General features: G+C 42.9%; 1 protein-coding gene across 1 annotated transcript in view; it reads right to left on the bottom strand.

Moving 5' to 3' along the window:
* Positions 1–19,672, bottom strand: part of EPHX2 (epoxide hydrolase 2) — a 587,345-nt gene that overhangs the window by 420,609 nt on the left and 147,064 nt on the right. The window contains exon 7 of the mRNA XM_078649944.1: positions 11,074–11,169. Coding sequence (XP_078506070.1) covers positions 11,074–11,169 — 96 coding nt within the window. The remainder of the gene's footprint in view (positions 1–11,073; positions 11,170–19,672) is intronic.

Here is a 19,672-nt window from a genome sequence, read left to right as displayed (position 1 = left end):
TGTCACACAGATCCACTTGTTTAATGTGCTTAATTACTCAAGCCTTAGTATGATTTGAGTCGGACGGAGAGCAGGTGACAGAAGGAGGCTGTGGGGCACTCGGGTGTGCAAAAAGGGTTTAAAGGAGAGTTGATATGTAAAAAATATTTATCTACACACATAAACCAACTGGTCTCTTGGCGCTGAAGAACGGAGCATAACTAATAGCTAAGTATCTCATTCATATGTTTGTATGAACAACCACGTTTTCAAGAGTTGACTGAATCTGGAATAACAGCTTGTCATTCTGATGTTAAGTGGGAGAGAATTCCAGAACCGGGGGGCTGTTACAGAGAATCTAGAACCTCCCAGTCTCTTCCTCTTTAAAGAGGGATTAACCAGACGGTTAAGCTACCAGGTCCTCAAATTAGGAGAAGGTGTGTACTTGTGAAGTCGAGAGGAGATAAACTCCGGACTGATGCCCTGGAGAGATTTAAAAATGATGCATCCAGTCTTGAAAGCAGAGCGCTGTTTCACCAGCAGCCAGTGAAGTTTCATCAACAAGGGCGTGATGTGGCACCTCCTAGGCTGTCGGTAAACCAGACTATCAGCCTGATTTTGTGCCAGTTGCATGTCCCTTTATCAAATATTCAGGGAGGCCGAGACAGAGGGAATTCGAATAATCTAAGCGACAAATGATTATTGCGAGAACAACCTGAACAAGGGCTTCAAACATGAGAAATCTGCCAATTTTTCTAATCTTCCAGATCTGAAGGAAGAAGGAAGAAACTACTGCCCCTACTTGAGGCTTCAGAGATACATTTTTGTCGACGAGAATTCCTGGAATCTTAAGTGACTTTTATGGTTGGGGGGATACCCATCCCAACAGGCCAAAAATTTGAGTTTCATGGATTCTGTGTTCCTCCAACCAAGACAATCTCAGTCTTGTCAGAGTTTAATTTAAGTTGATTGATATTCATCCAATCGCGGATGAATAGCATTGTATTTTGGAAGGTCAAGGTTGACTCAAATGAATTACCGATGACAAACTAAGTTGCATATCATCTGCATAATTGAATATTCTCAGTTTACTTTTTTCTCAGGGAATGCACTAGAGGATGTATATACAAATTAAAAAGGTGGGGGGACAGAAATGACCCCTGAGGTACACCACTGGTCAATTTCACTTTAGGAGAACAAAAAAGGGCCAAACTAACTGATTGAGAGCGATCCTTTCGGAAGGACACAAACCAGTGGAGCGTTGTATGCCTGCAGCGCCGACAAGAGCCACAATAACTCTTGGTCGATCGTGTTGAACACTGCAGAGAGGGTAAGAAGCAGCAGCACCTGTGTGGTGCCCCTGTCAGCCTCTTCTCTCAAATCCTCCAACACAGACAAGATGATTGCCTCTGTAGAATGAGCCATGCAGAAGCCCGCCTGATGAGAATCGAGAAAATGAGATTCCTTGAGGAAGGAATAGAGACAACTTGCAACATGCGCTTCCAATACTTTAGCCAGAAAGGGAAGCAATGAGATGGGGCGATTGTTGTTGAAGGTGTATGGGTTAGCATTAGTTTTTTAGCAATGGAACCACAATTGCTTCTTTGAAGGCTCTGGGGACAGTACTTTGAGTTAGGGAGTAACTGAGTAGAGCTAGAGCAACGCAAACACATCTTTTAACAGTTGAGGAGGGGAGGTACAGAAAGGAGTACTTGATTTTACTTTGATCAGTAAATCAGTAAGACATACTTTTTTTCTTTTTTATATTGAAAACCATACAGAATACATAGAATGAAATCCAGATATACATCCTTTAAAACAAATCAATAGCATCCGAAGGGGTAATAGATAACACCAATTAATCAAAAAACAACACATCTAATAGTTAATAAGCAGGGGGATCTTAAAAAAAACATTATCAAACCGTAAGATAAAAAGAACGCCTAGAATCTCGAGACTTATGTCCACTGCCTCCAAAAAGACTGATAAAATACCATGAAGTTTACTATCCATGTTAAAATGCCAGGTTCTAAAGTACATAACAATAAGGACGGATTGAAGGGATACAGCAAATTATATACTAACTTTAGAGATCACAGTCAAAATACAGTGCCCAGATCTTCTCAAATTTCTTAAGTCCCCCAATTCATGAAGCATAGGTCCGTTCGCTTCTTTTAGGCTCACCCATTTTCCGAACCCATTCAATATTAGACGGAATTAAATCCATTCGCCATCTTTGAAGTAGAAGTGATCTGGCGATAGCCATGTCAATATATAAAAGTTTAGTCAACTTCTCGGGTAACCGAAGATCTGGGTCATAACCCCACAATATCAGACGATCGTTAAACCCAATTGATATCAAACATTCTGTTGCCAGATACTCAAAAATATTGTTCCAGAAGTTCTGGATCAAGGGGCACTGTAATATTATACGAGTCCAGTTGGCTACAAGGTGAATATGGCACCGGAAGCCCTGCCCCGATTGATTGGGATAAACCTTGGCTACAAAGCAAGGGGTTCTATTCAATAGCATCTTGCTGAATTATAACATCCTTCTCTAGTTAGCCCCTCTGACTGAACTAAAATTTAAAATATTAATTGTAGACCACATATTTGCTGTAATTTCCAAGTCCTCATATTTACCCCATTTTGTTATGGCTTTGGCCTCCAGATCAACCCCTTTAATTGCGGCTAATCATTTTTTCCAATCCCCCGGCTTTTTCACTACCCAATCTTCCAGCAAGTTGTAGACTAACTGTTTCTGGCCACTAATCTGAAGGAGATCAAGTTTGCTAAAGAATTTAATGAGAATATTATATGACCTAAGGGGGAGGAAATCTCAGGAGATTAATTGAGACATTTCGCTAACATTTATCCATCTATCATTCCGGATAAAATCGGAGAGTTTATGAAAACCAGCCTTGGTCAAAATTTGAGTAATTAAAATAGAATCTCTAATACCTGCTGAGACAAGAAGATCAGCTATTGGAGTTGTGACATTAATAACTAGAATGGAATACCGTCTAAAAAAAGCCTGACATTTATGAAAAAAACAATGTAAACACTTATATCTTACTAATTTAGGAGATCTAAATATTGATAATAGGCAGTGGTTCTGATTTTCGTTGCATGTTAAATTCATAACAAAGTTAATAAAAAGAACAGACTGTGAACCCTGCTTAAATCTAGACATGTATTGTGCAAAATACGCAAAATAGTATTCCCTAAAATTGAGGAGGGCTAGGCTGCCATCTTCCAATTTCTCATATAAAGTGCTAAATGCAATTCAGGGAATTTTCCTATCCCACAGGAACAATGTAAACATTGACTCTAATTTCGTAAAAAAGGAGTTCACTAAAACACAGGGAAATGTTGAAAAAAGGAAATTGAATAGTGGGAGCACTGACATTTTGATCAAAGCGACCCTGCCGAGATTGGTTAAAGGGAGAGAATTCCATCGTGTAAATAAGTTCTGGACTTTTGGTAGCAATTGGACGAAGTGCAAATCATATAGTTCCAAAATGAATGGCGAAATATCAACCCCTAGGTACCGCTTGGGATTAGAATTAGAGCACGGAGGAATATCGGGGTGTAAAACCCTAGATGCACACCCACCCAAAATTATTTCAGTTTTTCTTTCATTAATTTTGTAGCCACCAAACGACTCATAAAACTAAAAAATCTGGAAGGCTTCTGCATGCACTTCCTCCTCCGGCTTTATAATAAGCATAATGTTGTCAGCATATAATTTAACTTTACCCATGGTTGTAAGCGGAGGGCAAATATCCCCATTATTCCTGATTGCTGTCGCGAGAGGCTCAATAAAAAAGGCGAATAGCACCGGGGATAACGGGCATCCTTGTCTGGTTCCCCTTTAAATTTTTTCTTGGCTCTTCTCGGGTTCTAAAAAAAAGTACTAATGCCGGAATCTTCCAGGTCTCAAAATAGTCCCTCCACTAAAAAATGCGTATTGGTTCCGAGCTGCCTCCCGGCTATAAAACCATTCTGATCAGGATGTATTAAATGGGAGGCGATCCCGTTAAAACGATTGGCTAAGAGTTTAGTAATTAATTTGTAGTCAGAGTTTTAAAGTGTTATCGGGCGATATGAGTTAGGATCTTCACTATTTTTACCTTTTTTTTTAAAACTGACTACATTCCCTTTTCTAAAAGACAGAGGTATGGATCCTCCTTCAAGACTTGGGTTAGCCAATAAAAGGAGATAATCCAAAATTACAACAGCAAATGTTTTTAAAAACTCGGCAGGGAGGCTATCTGACCCGCAGGCTTTACCATTTCAGGAGATATTTAATAACCTCCCCGAGCTCTTCTTTTGTGAATGGTCTCGCCATGTTCCTTTTTTCTAAGTCTGTTAAGACAGGTAATTCATTTTACTGGAGAAAATCTCCCAAAGATGACATATGAATGAATTGTTGGGATATCCTCTCATAATGTTGTGCCATGATGTCTCCTACTGCTCCTGCCACCCTGAAAATATTAGAACTCCCACTTTGACACACAGTATGCACCTAACGGTCAGCAAGATAACTTGTTCCCCCTTCTTCCTCCTTCTTCCTTTCTAAATACCGATGGGTTTAGTTTTTTCCCACATGCTCCCTTTCCACCCCCTGGTTCCCACCCTTGGCCCATAGTCGCCCCGAGCAGATGGCCGCCCCTGCTCAGAACCAGACAACCTATCCCACCCACCCTTCTACTGGAACAATGACTTAGTGCCTAGTGCTGCCGGACAGCCCTACCGCCCCGACCTCCCTTCCCCTTCCTAAACGCGAAAAGCAACATTTTAACAGCATTAGACATCTTGAAAGAAAAAAGAAAAAAAAGGAACAAAAATAGAAAAAACAATAACAGTCCTCTGTGAACAAGTAGCTCTTTGCCTTTCCAATAATTCCTGTGCATCTGGAACACTGCAAAGATGTGGAATCTACCCTTAACTAGCATCTTCAGCTTACTCTGCTGGGCTATCATAGCTTGCCCCCCTGTGCCTTAAACAAATGTAGCATTTTGACAAATTCTTTCTGCCTTTTTGCTGCGGAGGCTGACATGTCTGAAAAGATGCGACATATTGGCACTTCTGCAGAGGAAAATTGTCTATGTTTAATGGCTCTTGATAAAATCTGTTCCTTGACCCTTAAGTCCCCGAAGTTAATCAAGATAGTCCGTGGGAACTTAGCATTAGGAGCGTGGTGTGCTGGAACATGATGGGCTCTCATTATCGTCAGATCACCATTAAATTCTGGGAGGACATTTTTCTTTATAAATGAATCAATCAATTGTAGCGTCTGCTGACTCCCAATGCCCCCGGGATGCCCAAGATTTGAAGATTTGAGCACCTGGAATGGTTCTCTAACTCCAACTTAAAATCCAGCGTGGTTCTCTGGGACTGAAAGGTGGCGACCTTGAGATTCAGAGATGACACTTGATCCTCCAATTGGGAAATCCTGGTTTCGGCCTCCAAGAGCCATTCCGGGATCTGAGCCATGTGTTCCTCAATCTTTGTCAGGCGGGCATGGATTGCTGCAATCTCAGCAGATTGGGAGGTTTTTAACTCACAAATTTCTTCCAGAATCAAATTAAGAAGACTCTTGGGGCCATATGTATCAACACATTTCCCCATAGACACAGAATGGGCAAAACCCTTAGATACACCTGGCCCTAAGCGTCCCATTGCATAGAAAAAGAGCTACTGTCTAGAGAAGGATTAATCTGATTTACGTTAGGCCTGTCCTCCGCCTGAGAGCTCTCTGGATCAACCAGCACAGACTCCACTGGTAAAGTCAAAATAGACACCTCTGGGGCCACCGGAATAGAATGATACATGGACCCTCCTCCAGCTGGTGGATTTAACACGCCTGAGGAAGGAAGGAAGGGATGACTACCAGTCTCGGAGTTTAAAGTTTCCGGGCCTGAGTCCAAAGAATTATCATCTAATAGGAGGTCATTCCCTTCCATCTCCTGCTCAGCTTCAGGAAATGGAGTAAGACGTACTTTATTGATGAGTGAATCTTCCGAGCTTTTCAGAGCTGATGTAGATCTCAGTTCCTTGTGCTAATGATTCAGAAAATAGGGTCCATTCACATTAGATCGAGATGGCTGCCCACAATCAGTTTTGGTGATGTCAAAGCCGGTAGTGGATTTATTGATTAAATTATGCGACGTTTGAGCATTAAATCAGTCAGCTTTCTGCTGCCTAACTAAAATGGTGGGGGGAATGCTGAGGAGGGTAGATGGAACTTCCACAGCCAGAATGGGAACCAAAAGCAGCCTTGGCAAAAATTAGACCTGCTCCCTTACTTCTCACTCATCACTCTTTTCCGCTCTCTCCCTTCTCTCCTTCGTCTCTCCTGAACCAGCCACCCTTCCTGCGCCTGCTGTAGTTACCTGGGGAGAAAGATATAGAGGCTCCTGCAGCAGCCCCAGTCTACTGACCCCTAATGACGTCGGACCACCAGGAAAATGTTCAGTTAAAAAAACAGGCAGTCTGGGCCTGGGGACTTCCACTGATTTCTGGTTGAAGTCCTATTACTATATTTCATCTATACAAGGCCCATGATGTTCAAATACAGGAATACACAGCATCTTCTTTTAGACTAGAGGTGTCCTAGATAATCCAAAGTTTCTGCCCAAACCAGGAGCTCAGTGGGAAAAACAACACCTTGCCAATAACATTTAGCTAGGAAAAAACTGGAGAAATGTGCTTCATTCCGAGGTTATTCCCTATTCCTAGCTTCAAAACTACTACTTAGATAGACCCAGGAACTACTTACTGACCCAGGCAGTAGCAGTAATACCTGGGTGAGGGAAATACCACTGAATAATGTGAAACTGGTAGTTAGTCCTTGACCTTCTTGTTTTTTTTGCAAGCTGAAACAGAGGAGTTTCCAAAGGTTAGCCATAGCATATCTTAATTTATGGGTCTTTTCCTAAAGGTAATCTTACCTGTGAGTAAATCTCCACATCCAAATTTACTCTTACACTTACTCTTACACTTAGTAGTTAATTTACTACCTTTGGTAATTTACTCCAGATCCTGAATTCTGGAGTTAGAGCCTAACTTACGTGGGTAAAGTTGCTTCTAGTAATTTTTCACATGTAGAAAGAGATCTCTGCCACCAAAGTGGGAAACTCCCTATGATAAATATTAATGAATTGACTTTATATATTTATAATGTGGAACCCAATTTAAAATATGGTACAAAAATATTCATTTAGAATTAAATATTTAATGAATTAAAATCTTTACAATTCAAGTAATATTCAAAGAATATTTAAAAGAGTTTAAAAATATATATATGTATTATGTATTAATCAAAATTATTAGTTATGTATAGGATTACACTAAATTAATCAATTTTTTTAAGGCACATTAATTTGTAAATTACAAAAAGGGTATTAAAGTTTTGTAAGATAAAATAATAATTGTTCATTTATATATCTTTTTTACCATTTAATTTAAATTATATATATATATTTTAAGAACTCAAAATAAATTAGTTTATTTTAACACTATTTCTAATGGTTGTTAATTCAAGTCCATGCCGCCATTACTTTCTATGGGAGGGTGTTGCAGTACCATACATTGGTCATGTGCCATGCTGGACATACTCCGGATCTGAGCTGGAGTAAATTTACTATAGTTCTGGGTCCTTTTTGTCTGCTACAACTTTAGAAATGCAGTTTGTGAATAGCACTCGGCTTACTCTTTTTATGGGCAGGTGCCAGAAATGTATTGCATAAAATAGGCAGGGTGGCAGCAGTAATGGGACAGAGATATTTTGCTATTTTATTTTTAATTCAATTTGGAGAGCATGGTATCTTGGTAGATGGAGTAAAATATGTAGGTTTGGCGTTGGTGCTGTAGATTGAAGTCTCAGCTATCACTGCCAGAAAGGTGGAGAAAAAAGTGTTTGTTAGAGTCTTGATCTTGAAAGGAAAGAAGGTGAACAGCTCAGAACAAAGGGACGGTGATGGCAATACTGTTGATTTGCTAGACTGCTGAAGATGGAGAGTCACTCTGTGATGTTTCGTGTGAGGGTGAGCCCCTGCTTCCAAAGCCATCTACACACTTGCCAGCCAAGCAGCTGGTTATGGCCTGCTGAAGGTCAGCAGTTTAATCTGTCCCTCTGATTTTGAGGCTAGTGAAACCTCACACTTTGAGGGATGGAGTAATCAGCACCCCTGTAGGCCTTATCTAAAAAGTCAACCATTAAGACGCTGTTCAGATGCCTCCCTGGAGGGCATGAATCTGGGTCTGACATTCTGAGCACTGCCTTCCATGAAAAGGCAACTTGGGGTGAGTGTGCCGCCAACATAAGTGACTCTGTGGAAGCACATAGCAGCCCCTACTGATGAGCCTTGAGTATTTGCCTCAATTCAGTATCACTCTATTCTTCGACTGGAGTGGAAATTGCTACAGGCAAAAGCAACCGCTGATCCTCTTTACCCACCGTGGCCGGCACAGGTAATCGTGTGGGGATGGTCTATGCCATCACCTGGCCAAAAAAAGACAAAAGCCCCCATTCTGTGACCTCAATGTGGGGTCTACCAACAGTCATTGGCCATTTCAGTTGGCAATCCTGCTCTGTGTGTAATTTTACCTGCAACACTAAGGAATTTACCACACCTACCAACTCAAGTGTTTTTCCAATTGCCGCACCAGCAACGTCATTTAAGCCATAAGTTGCCCCTGCAACCTATTGTACATCTGCCAGACCACACAAATGGTAAACCAACGCATCTCCCAACTCCAGAACCTTATAAGATGCAATGTTGAGACGGCACCTCTGGTTGGGCATATTAAAGAAAAAAATCATTCTGAAACTGATTTATTTTTAAATTGCTGTATTGGAGGAATTTTGCCCTACACACGGACCCTAGTGTTGCCTCCCCTTCCCCCCGCCCCATACTTCCTTTGGCCGCGAACCCCTCCTTCCCTAGACTTCACACATAGTTCCTGTTGGTCCCCCTGGGGGCCTAACACTGGGTCCTCCTCCCGCGGTCTAGTCTTTGCTGGCCATGTGACACGCTGCCTCACAAAAGGACATGGCTCACTCTTTGCTCCCCTCTGGCACTTACTGACGCTTCACTCGTCCGCACCCCAGCTTTTGCCAGACTGACAATCACTTATCGCCTCTCCTAAAGGAATCTACTGACCCCGCTGGTTGATGTGCACAGCCCGTTTTTACCACCCAGACCTCTCCTAATAAAGGTATGTGCGCAGGTACCTCTCTACATGCACAGTGGCACCACGCCCCGCGCTTTTGCCAATGCCATTGAACCTTATGCACACCTCCTCCCACAAAGATCTTCAACCCCTGAACCCTGTGGATCGCCGGAGGGATTCCACCCCCGGTGCAATCCTACGCAAGACCTTGCTTCATTTCAAGGTGACTTTTGCTGCCCCCGTCTCTCCCCCATTCTCTCCCTCCCCCCTTCCTTCCCCCCTCTCCTCCCTCCCTCCCCCCCTTCAACCCCCGGCACTATTAAGGACCGTGATTTGCTCTAGGTTCGTGCAGACTCGCCAGCTCTCTCACACGCACACACCCCTCTGTCCCCCAACAGGTTTCTCCTGCTTTCTGCTTTGAGTGCCTCAACGTGTTTGGATCGTCCCACGCCAAATCGCCAGGCCACATCACTTGCTGCGCTCCGGTAATTTATTGTACCCCTTTTCTGTGTTTTCCCCTGCATGGGACCCCGGCCCGCTCGTCCCTGACTTTTCCTTTTTCCCTGTCCCCCTATACAGCACTACTCCCAAATCAAGTGACCTTTGTCCTGATGATGACCTGAAATTGAACAGGTTGAAATGCCGTTGACTACTCAGCCCAGAACGTTGGCACCTATTGTAATCAAATTAATTTACCCAATTGACCTAGATTGACCGTGTGTATATATTTCTATTTTTGTATTTGACCACGTTTTATTTAATTGTCTATTGCGCCATTCATGATGTTATTTCACCCTTGTGTCACTGCGCCTCCCACTGTCACTTGCACGTTCAGTGCACCCTTGTATGGTATGGTCACTGTTTTATTTAATTATACTGTAGTGCTGATATAACTACTTATATAATATATATAAAATAATGTTGTTCCTTACACCTTTCCTACTGTGGTCTCCCTTTGTTCTTCCCCTTCCCTTGCGACGTCTGCTACCAGAAAATCGCCCTCTCTAAATGTTTTCCAGTTGAGACATTGTGTTTTTATATAAACTGTACCCGGTCTCACCTGGGTTAACGGGTCTACTCCTGTTTTCTTTGCCGTGGGGTGAGGCAGGGCACGGTGGGGGGGAAGCTGACAGATGGAATAGGTGTTCTTTATTTAATTATACCTATTCCGTCCTCTGTCGACTTCTCCCCACTCCCGCCCCACCGTGCTTACCTGTGCGGGCCGCTGCTGCTCTTTACCAACTTTCAGGTTCAGAACCACTGCAGAGGGGTTAGGGACTAAATACATTGGAAATATCGGATAAGATTACCTGCAATTGTAGACCAGTGAAAGCCTGGCGCTATCCTTCTGTGTACATGCTTGACAAGAAAACACCTGATAAACAATGTTCTTCATTTACTGTAAAATGGCTGTGATCTTCCTCATACATGACCAAAAGTTCTAAGGTGCAAGAAGTACAAACATTTGCAAGACTGACTTGTATTCTATCCTGTAGCAATTCCTTTGTCAGTGTAAGTGCATTGATGACAAAGCAAAACAGCTGGGCTCTAAAATATGGAGTACAAGAATATCGTGACACACTAATATCGTAGACAAAATATCGAAAGGTAAGTGCATTTGGGGAAGTATAGATTTGCTATTCTTAACTCTCATCTATGTACATTGGCCAAATACACTTTGTTGTTAGTTGTGGAGCTAGGTATGGAAAATCTATACATAATAACTTTTTGATATTTTGTACCTCTATTTTCTGTCTACGATATTAGCGTTCCACGATATTCTGTAGTTGATATTCAGGTTCCACACCAGCAGAACAAATAGCATACTCAAAGACATCTCTGAGAGATTATAGGGAGAATCTGCATTGGAGTACTTGCACACAACTCAAAGTTTGAGGCTAGAAAGAACCTTACCAGGTATCTCCAGGAGTACCAACTTTCTGGAAATCCATGACAGAGGCACAGTACCGGGCCATTTCCCTTTTCAACATAGTGTATCTGGACACCAGGCTAGAGAAGAAAAAAAGACATGCACCTCATGAATGTTTCCAACATCTACCACACTCTCGGCAGACCAGCATTACTTTTAGTCCAGCACCAAGAAGTGCTGGGCATGGGATCAAGGAAGAGTGAAAGGGCAATAAACAATGCATTAGTGAGGAAGCAGCAAATAAGCATGCCACTGAAACCTGTTCTTGACCCACTCTGGCCTTCCTAGACATTTCACTCTTATTATAAAACATTGGTAAGTACATGATTCTGTGCAGCTAATTAAACAATTGGTTATTTTATGGGAGCCTACTTTCTCTGAATAGGAACAAAGGTTACTACTGGTGAGTGACACTTCTTCGGATAATGTGAGGATCCTTTCCATCACCACATAGTGAAGAACAGATTGCCAATCAGGAATTCTAGATAGTTGGTAAAATGTTGAAACAATCATGGAAATATTCAACCAGGATACACACGGGTACCTGGCCAAACTGCTTTGAAAGTTCAACCCAGAGAGAGGATTTGATCACATACAGACCTGTGGTAAACAAGGTGTCCCTTAGGTATTTTCGTATCCCTTTGCATAAGCTGGTAATGAGTATCAAAGGACAGTGATACTGAACAAGAAACTAATACATCAGAATCAAGATGGGGGACAGGATGAGACAATGTATGGGATGAGAAACAGCGGGGAGATACCCAACAACACAGGGCAGAGCCTGAGACAGAAACATGGTGAGATACTACAATGATTACACTCAGAAAGACACAGGAGATACGGTAATGCACAGAGACAAAGACATAGGGAAACAGATGTGGAAACACATTAGATAGGTATGGGAACGCCCCGTCGGGGCAGCTGTGCGCTTCATAAAATACACAAATAAATAAATACCTTTTCTGTCTGTAACCTACCTTTTTTTCCTCTTTCTGCGCCCCCTGTTTCCAGATCTACTAGCATTGGGACGCCCCGTCGGGGCAGCTGTGCGCTTTATAAAATACACAAATAAATAAATATGGGAAGCCAGTGGGATGTAGCAGACACTGGAGGGACACAAACACTAGGAGACACAGACACTGAGAACCTTTTGAAAAATGAACAAGGCCACAGATACAGCAAGACGAGCAATCATGCTGCCAGAGAGAAAAATGGGAACATATTGAGTAAACATGCACCACGAGGAGAGCTAAACACTACGACACACATAGGAAGACATACAATGAGAGACATTGACACTGGGCAGATGTGGACATTGAAGCAACACAGTCATGCAGAAACACAGATACAAAACGCATTGGAAGAAACATGAAAAAGCAGTGTGGAGACACAAGATGAAAGATCGACATCGAAACATGAAGGCAAGGGCACACAAGACATGGGGAGACACATACAACCGGAGGCACTGGGGAGACAGACATACAAAGGTTCAGTATCTCCTTAATATAAAAAAAGACCTTGCCCTGCATTAAACCCACTTCCAAGAAGAAATGTACTATCCAAAAAGTGGTAGCAGTGCTACTTGGTAAAGCTTGTTTGTAGAAGTGGACCATATATTTTTTTTTTTTTTTTTTTTTAAGTTTTATAGAGCGCGAACAAGATCCTTGCGGATATCAGAGCGCTTTACACGCAAATGGCATAGAACAGATAACGAGTTAAACAAAATATAGTACAAAGGTGAAACAACACAAATTGAACAAATGTAAACAAGGTGAGGTAGCAGCGGTGTATAAGTGTATGACCATAGGATTACAAAGTCACATAATAAATATCAAAATCTAGAAGAACTCACTTTGGGGAGTGTAAACGCTCATTGGTTTGGTGAGTGTAGTATCTGAGCTCAACTTACACAGAAATCAGACTGCACAACATTCATTCTGTTCCAAATTATGGGAGTGCAGGAATTGATTTCTCATAGTAAAACTGTGGATCAAAAGGCTTGCTTAGTGATAAAGGATACACCACCAATTTCTTAGTAAGGAGTATCCTTGAAATTACGGTTCTAAAATTGTCTTGTAAAATGGGAAGTGAGACACATATCCCCGGATTGCTTCAACGTTTTTGGAGGAAAGGCTATGCTAGATGTGCAACCCCTGTGCATTGTCCTGTCTAGACAGATTGCAGCCTTTGCAAGGTACAAACTGCATCTCCATCACCACCTGGTTGTTATCTCAGTGACGATGGTAGGCCCAGAGAGGAGTCCCAAGCTTGCCTCCACCTGGGCCTGCAAGTAGCCAAGCCATGCTTCAAAGTAAGACTAAAAATTCAAAGGGGCAGGGGGCCTATCTATTTCAAGATAAAAATCCTAAAGGAAAGACAAGACTTTCCCCTTAACTTAGGAAGCTGAAATGTAGTCGAATAGCTGCCACAAGGCCTTCTCTGTCTTCATAAGACTGCAAAAATACACTTGCTTACCTGTAAATGCTGGTGTTGTCTAGCACATAGGGAATCGTCACATACTTTAACCCCTTGGCTGCGGGGGTCATTCCCCAGCGGTGCTGGGGGGAGGGGGTGCGCGCAGCGCCCCGGTGCTCGTGATGAGTTCTGCTCGTCATGAGCCACGGTGGCCGTGTGCTTAGCTCATCACGGCCACACCCGTTTCCGTGGAATGCTTGCACAGCAGGGGAATTAGCCCTACGTGCGAGCCGTTGGAGCCGTTATGACGAGCTCAGCTCGTCATGAGCACACGGCAACCGTGGCTCATGAAGAGCTGAGCTCGTCATGAGCATGGGAGGGGTTAATCAACTTTGTTTTCTTCTGGCTAACTCCAACAAACTCACTGCACTGTAGGCTAACTCTCCTGGCTACCTAATGATGGAACTTAAATTTCACCTATAGATTTCGGCATTACTAAATGACAAAAGCTGCTTTGAGTATCAGACATAAACTGCATTTAAAAAGTGGCGCACAGACATTCGGTGCATGAAAAGTGAACACAATGAATGGGGCCTGGTCAGATGATTTCAGTCTAATGAATCATGTAAAACCGTGCTCAATTAATTAATTTATGGTTGATTTAAATGCATTTAGTTTAGATTATACCTCACTAATAGAAGTACATTTAATTTGTAAAATGAGTTTTGAACTTTCAAAGTAGCATATATATATTTGTGCTGAATTAACAGGCATTTTAAAGTGTAGAAGAAAGCTGAAATACACAGCTCCTGATTTAGTTTGCTTTGGAAAGCTCACTGTCCATCCTTGAGATATGAATGGAATGTCTGCCTCCCCTTTCCGTTTTTATTTCTTTATGACAATCATTCTTATAATTTATGCTTGTAGTTTACTTTTGCAATCAACAAAATTGGACACTTGTTACACTGTTTGACTTTTGGTTCAGTGCAAATAAGGAAACCCTCAGAGAAGTCAATGTATGTTTGAGGTTAAGCGGTATATTGGCTTCATCCGCCCCACACTGACATTCATGCAGTTATCATCGGGTTTTTCCTCTTGGTGTGTACTGCTAGCCTCATCCAGAGGCACCTCCAGTCTCGAGTGCAGTGTCCAGAGACAAAAAAGGACTTTCCCAAAAGGATAGGATAAAAATGAAGAAGAGTGCCCAGAATTTTTTTTAATATTGGGCAAACTTTCATTAGTTAAAAAATGCGAATACTCATTAGTAGGCCAAGTTACGGGACTGTATGGTATTACTCAGGTAATATTGTCGACATGTTTCAGCTCTAATGGGCCAGGCGGTCTGTAGAGCTTTCGTCAGGACTTACAGGGGGTAGGTACAAACAAACATATAAAGTTACTCACACGAATTGTGCGGTAATCCCACAACTCAATACATTGATATGAGTATTGTATTCTTCTTGATCTAAGAGAGAATATACATATAAAGCTATATTTAGCTGTGTGCAATAGATCCTTAAGGGAATAAGTGCAGTAACAGTATATAGTGATTATAATTACACTAGTGCAAGCCATGAAAGTTTTTTTCATGGAGGAGAGCGTTTAAAAATTTCACTGAAAGTCGCTCGTGAATAATAATGAAGGGAAAGTGGCTGTCGCTTTAGATGCAGTATCATTTATGGGTGCAGGCGCAGATCAATTATGTGGCTCAACTGGAATATCACAAAAAGTAGAAGTGCTATTTCAGCCTCGCTACGTTTATCATTTGCAACATTTTTAAGTGCCGATCATTCACACTCAAACAAGTTCAATTTTCATTCAAAGTTAAATTATCATACATTTTTTATCTTTCCTGTGAAAACCAATGGATGTTATTATGGTTCTCGCTAGAGTTAGATTGGCGCTATGTCTGGTATTTTCATTATTGGGTCAGAGGAAGCGCTCCGGGAAGGTTCAGAAACACAAACCGGCTATTGCGCGATTCTGTGCATTCTTACCTGTCGTAGTTACGACTTCAATTTCCTACAGGGGTGCCTTCGATCGCCACAGAGCTGGAGCGGAGACAGGAACCACTGTCAGGACAGATTAGGTTGAAATGCTTACCCAGGAGGAGACGGAGAAATATCACATCGCCATTACCCGCATGGAGTCGTTCCTCCTGCCTTGTGCTGACTCTGCCCCCGGAGTGCTGGGCGCCGGGTTGTAGTTTCTATTTAAAGGAATTCGGCACTTCAGAGTGAAGGCGTTCCAACAGCGTCATGGCTACTGGCGTGCTGTTTTCTTCTGGCTAACTCCAACAAACTCACTGCACTGTAGGCTAACTCTCCTGGCTACCTAATGATGGAACTTAAATTTCACCTATAGATTTCGGCATTACTAAATGACAAAAGCTGCTTTGAGTATCAGACATAAACTGCATTTAAAAAGTGGCGCACAGACATTCGGTGCATGAAAAGTGAACACAATGAATGGGGCCTGGTCAGATGATTTCAGTCTAATGAATCATGTAAAACCGTGCTCAATTAATTAATTTATGGTTGATTTAAATGCATTTAGTTTAGATTATACCTCACTAATAGAAGTACATTTAATTTGTAAAATTAGTTTTGAACTTTCAAAGTAGCATATATATATTTGTGCTGAATTAACAGGCATTTTAAAGTGTAGAAGAAAGCTGAAATACACAGCTCCTGATTTAGTTTGCTTTGGAAAGCTCACTGTCCATCCTTGAGATATGAATGGAATGTCTGCCTCCCCTTTCTGTTTTTATTTCTTTATGACAATCATTCTTATAATTTATGCTTGTAGTTTACTTTTATCAGAATTCAGTTGTTTAAAAAAATCATTATTCATTTAATAACTTAGAGTGAAACTGCAAAGCACACATTTGCTTCGTATTAATTATTGTGAAATGTATTCACAGTTTTTATTTTTTATTTTATTTCAAATATTTATTAAGCGCAACGTTCACCATGCGGTTTCTTGGCGCTATGGAGGCGGAAGTAGCAGTAAAACAAACGACTGAAGGTATAACAGGGAAGGAAAGGAATTTACATTGGGAAGGCTTGAGTAAAAAGAAGGGTTTTAAGATCTTTACGAAAAGAATAATAGTGTGTGGCCAAACGCAAGTGATCGGGGAGGGAGTTCCAAAAGGAAGGTGCCAAGACAGAAAAATTGGCTCCGCCCCATTTCTTGCGTCTATACCGGGGAACCTGGAGGAGTGATTGAGTAGATGACCGCAGTTCGCGGGCAGGGATGTAGGGATTTAGTAGAGAAGAGATGAATGCAGGGGCAGTCCCTTGGCGTGCCTGGAAGACCATACATCCAGTCTTAAAAAGAGATCGCTCCTTAACAGGTAGCCAATGTAGTGCTTTCAACAAGGGGGTAGAGTGGTGAGAGCGGGGGAGGCCATAGATCAGTCTGGCCACCTGGTTTTGGACCAGCTGGAGCTTCCGCAGACTATACGCCGGGATGCCGTTGTAGAGGGCGTTAGCATAGTCCAGCCGGGAAACAACCAGAGCGGACATGATTAACTTAAGAGCAGAAGGAGAGAAGAAACGAGAAACAGAGCGGATAGTTCGGAGTACAAAAAAACAGGAAGAGACCACAGAACTAATTTGGGAGTGAAGGTTGAGATGATTATTGAGTTTGATGCCCAGAGTTTTAACTGAGGAAGAAGGTGTAGGAGGGGATCCCAAGGAAGAGGGCCAAAAAAGAGAGTTCCAGGGACTGGAGGAACCACCTGTAAGGACCAGTTCTGTTTTTTCAGGGTTCAACTTCAGATGGTTGTGGTTCATCCAGTCCCTGATGAAGATCATGATAGACTGAAAATTAGACATAGAATGAGAGGAAGAAGACAGGTTAAAGATAAGCTGGAGGTCATCTGCATAATTAAACACAGTGACCTCCAGCTGTTGAAGAGCAAAGATCAGAGGGTAGATGTAGAGATTAAACAGAAGGGGAGAAAGAGAAGAGCCCTGGGGGACACCACAAGTGACATTAAGTTGGGTGGCCGAGAAATCCCCGAACCGAACCGCCTGGGCACGGTCCCTCAGGAAGGACGATAGCCACACCAGGGCTGAGCCCTCGACCCCCGCCGCTCCGACACGGGACAGTAAGATGGAATGGTCCACCGTGTCGAAGGCGGCGGAGAGATCGAGGAGCACCAGAGCCTGGTTGTTATTTTGGTCCATGCCTTCCCTGAGATGGTTCAGGACCGATACCACGACGGACTCGGTGGAGTGCCTAGGCCGAAAGCCAGCCTGGCGGGACGCAAGACCACCATTGGCTTCCACATGGGCACTGAGGACCGATGTTACGTGTCGCTCTAGCACCTTGCTCAAATAAGGCAGGAGGGAGATGGGACGATAGTTGGCTGGGAGGGAAGGGTCCATGCCAGGCTTCTTAAGTATGGGGACTATGGTGGCAGATTTAAGGGCTGGGATTACCACGCCCTGAGCCAACGAGCTATTAAGGAGGAATATAGGTGGTTTGGGACAGACAGAATAAATCTGTTGCAAAATGTAAGCTGGGCAGATGTCTGCCGGGGAACCAGATTTTATTTTGGGGAGCATTGCAAGGAATGCCTCCTCAGTGAGCGGAGGGAAGGAGGAAAGAGAGCCGTGAGCAATCGGGGGAGAAGGCTCAAAAAAAGCGAGGGAAGGAGGTGGGATATTGGCTCTAATGTTGACAATTTTATCTAAAAAATAAGTGTTCAAAGAATCACAGAGGGACTGGGAGGGGGAGGGTTTGGGAGTGGCCCTGTCAGAGTAAGCCAAGTCCTGGACAATAGAGAAGATCTCCCTAGATTTGTTATCCGCTGCCAAAATTTTAGCTGAAAAGTAAGTTGTTTTGGCACTCAATATGGCTTTTTTGTAGTCGCTCAGCAAAGATAGATAACAAGTTTTTAATAGAGGGCAGTAGTCCGTTCTCCATTGCCTTTCAGCCCGCCGGAGAGTCAGCTTCTTTGTCTTTAAATCGTCACCAAACCACCGATTTGATTCCTTGGGTCTTTGGGTGGATATCCGTCGTAGTGGGGCTACCTTATCACAGCCTCCAGCAAGCCAAGTATCAATAGCAGTGGCTTGAGAGATGGAGGATAGGCCCTCTAGGTTAGGTGCGGAGTTCAGCAGAGAAGATGACAGGGCAGGAAGGTCTACCCTATTCCAATTTCGTGCCCAGATGTTTTTGGCAGGCGGGATCTTTGTTGCCGACTTAGGGTAGAGGGAAAAGGAAACCAGGGCATGGTCTGACCAGGGGCATGGGGACACGGTCATGGAGGAGACCAAGGCGTTAAGAGACCAAACCTGGTCTAGTACATGGCCGTGGGTGTGCGTAGGGGTGTGCAGGTGAGATATAAAATTAAGGGATGTGAGTGAATCAGAGAATTGTTTGGAAGCTGTGCTTTCCTGGGGGTCTGAGGGCCAGTAATTAAAATCCCCTAGTACGAGGATAGAGACGTGGTTTATCGCTAAAGTGGCCAACAGATCCTGAAAAGCCGGCAAGAATAGATGAGATGACTGAGGTGGGCGATACATCAATAGACAGGTGAGTGGGGGAGAGAAGGCCAGTGAACGAGCTACCAAGTGCTCGGTGAAGTTAATAATGGGAGAAGGGAGAAGTTGAAAATTGTGCTCGGCTCGAGCAATAAGGGCTACACCACCTCCTGACTTGCCCCCTAGTCGGTCGGCACGGAGGGCCACATAAGGAGTGGGAAGGGCGGCCAACAGAGAGGGCAATGAGGTGTCGCAGAACCAAACAGTTTCCGCCTAAAAACATACTTTCTTGCTGGATTAAATGTTTTTTGATTAGTTTAAATACGTTGAAATAAATAGTTTCTTTAGCAGGAAGAGGAGATGAATTCATTTAGAGCAAAATTAAAATGTGTCACAAGAACTCACCTGATTCATGATGAGAAACTTTCTGCAACTCCATTTGGACAAAATAGGAAGACCAAGTCACATGTTTTATTGGAAATATACACTAGCTCCTAGCTGAGATGTGGGGGCTTTTGCTTATTATTTTTAGTAGGATGTAGGCAGAATTCCACAGCTTTTTTTGAGTTCTGCAGAGGGAGGAGGGGCCCATGGGCAGCTTCTGTGAAAAGACACAGACAGGCAGACAGAGGGAAGAAGCTCAAGGTGATGAGAGGAAATCAGCTGTAAGGGA

This window comes from Lissotriton helveticus, chromosome 6, assembly GCF_964261635.1.
Source record: "Lissotriton helveticus chromosome 6, aLisHel1.1, whole genome shotgun sequence".
NCBI classification, from domain to species: domain Eukaryota; kingdom Metazoa; phylum Chordata; class Amphibia; order Caudata; family Salamandridae; genus Lissotriton; species Lissotriton helveticus.
Note: the sequence above shows the minus strand (reverse complement) of the source record. Positions and strands in the feature narration are given on the sequence as shown.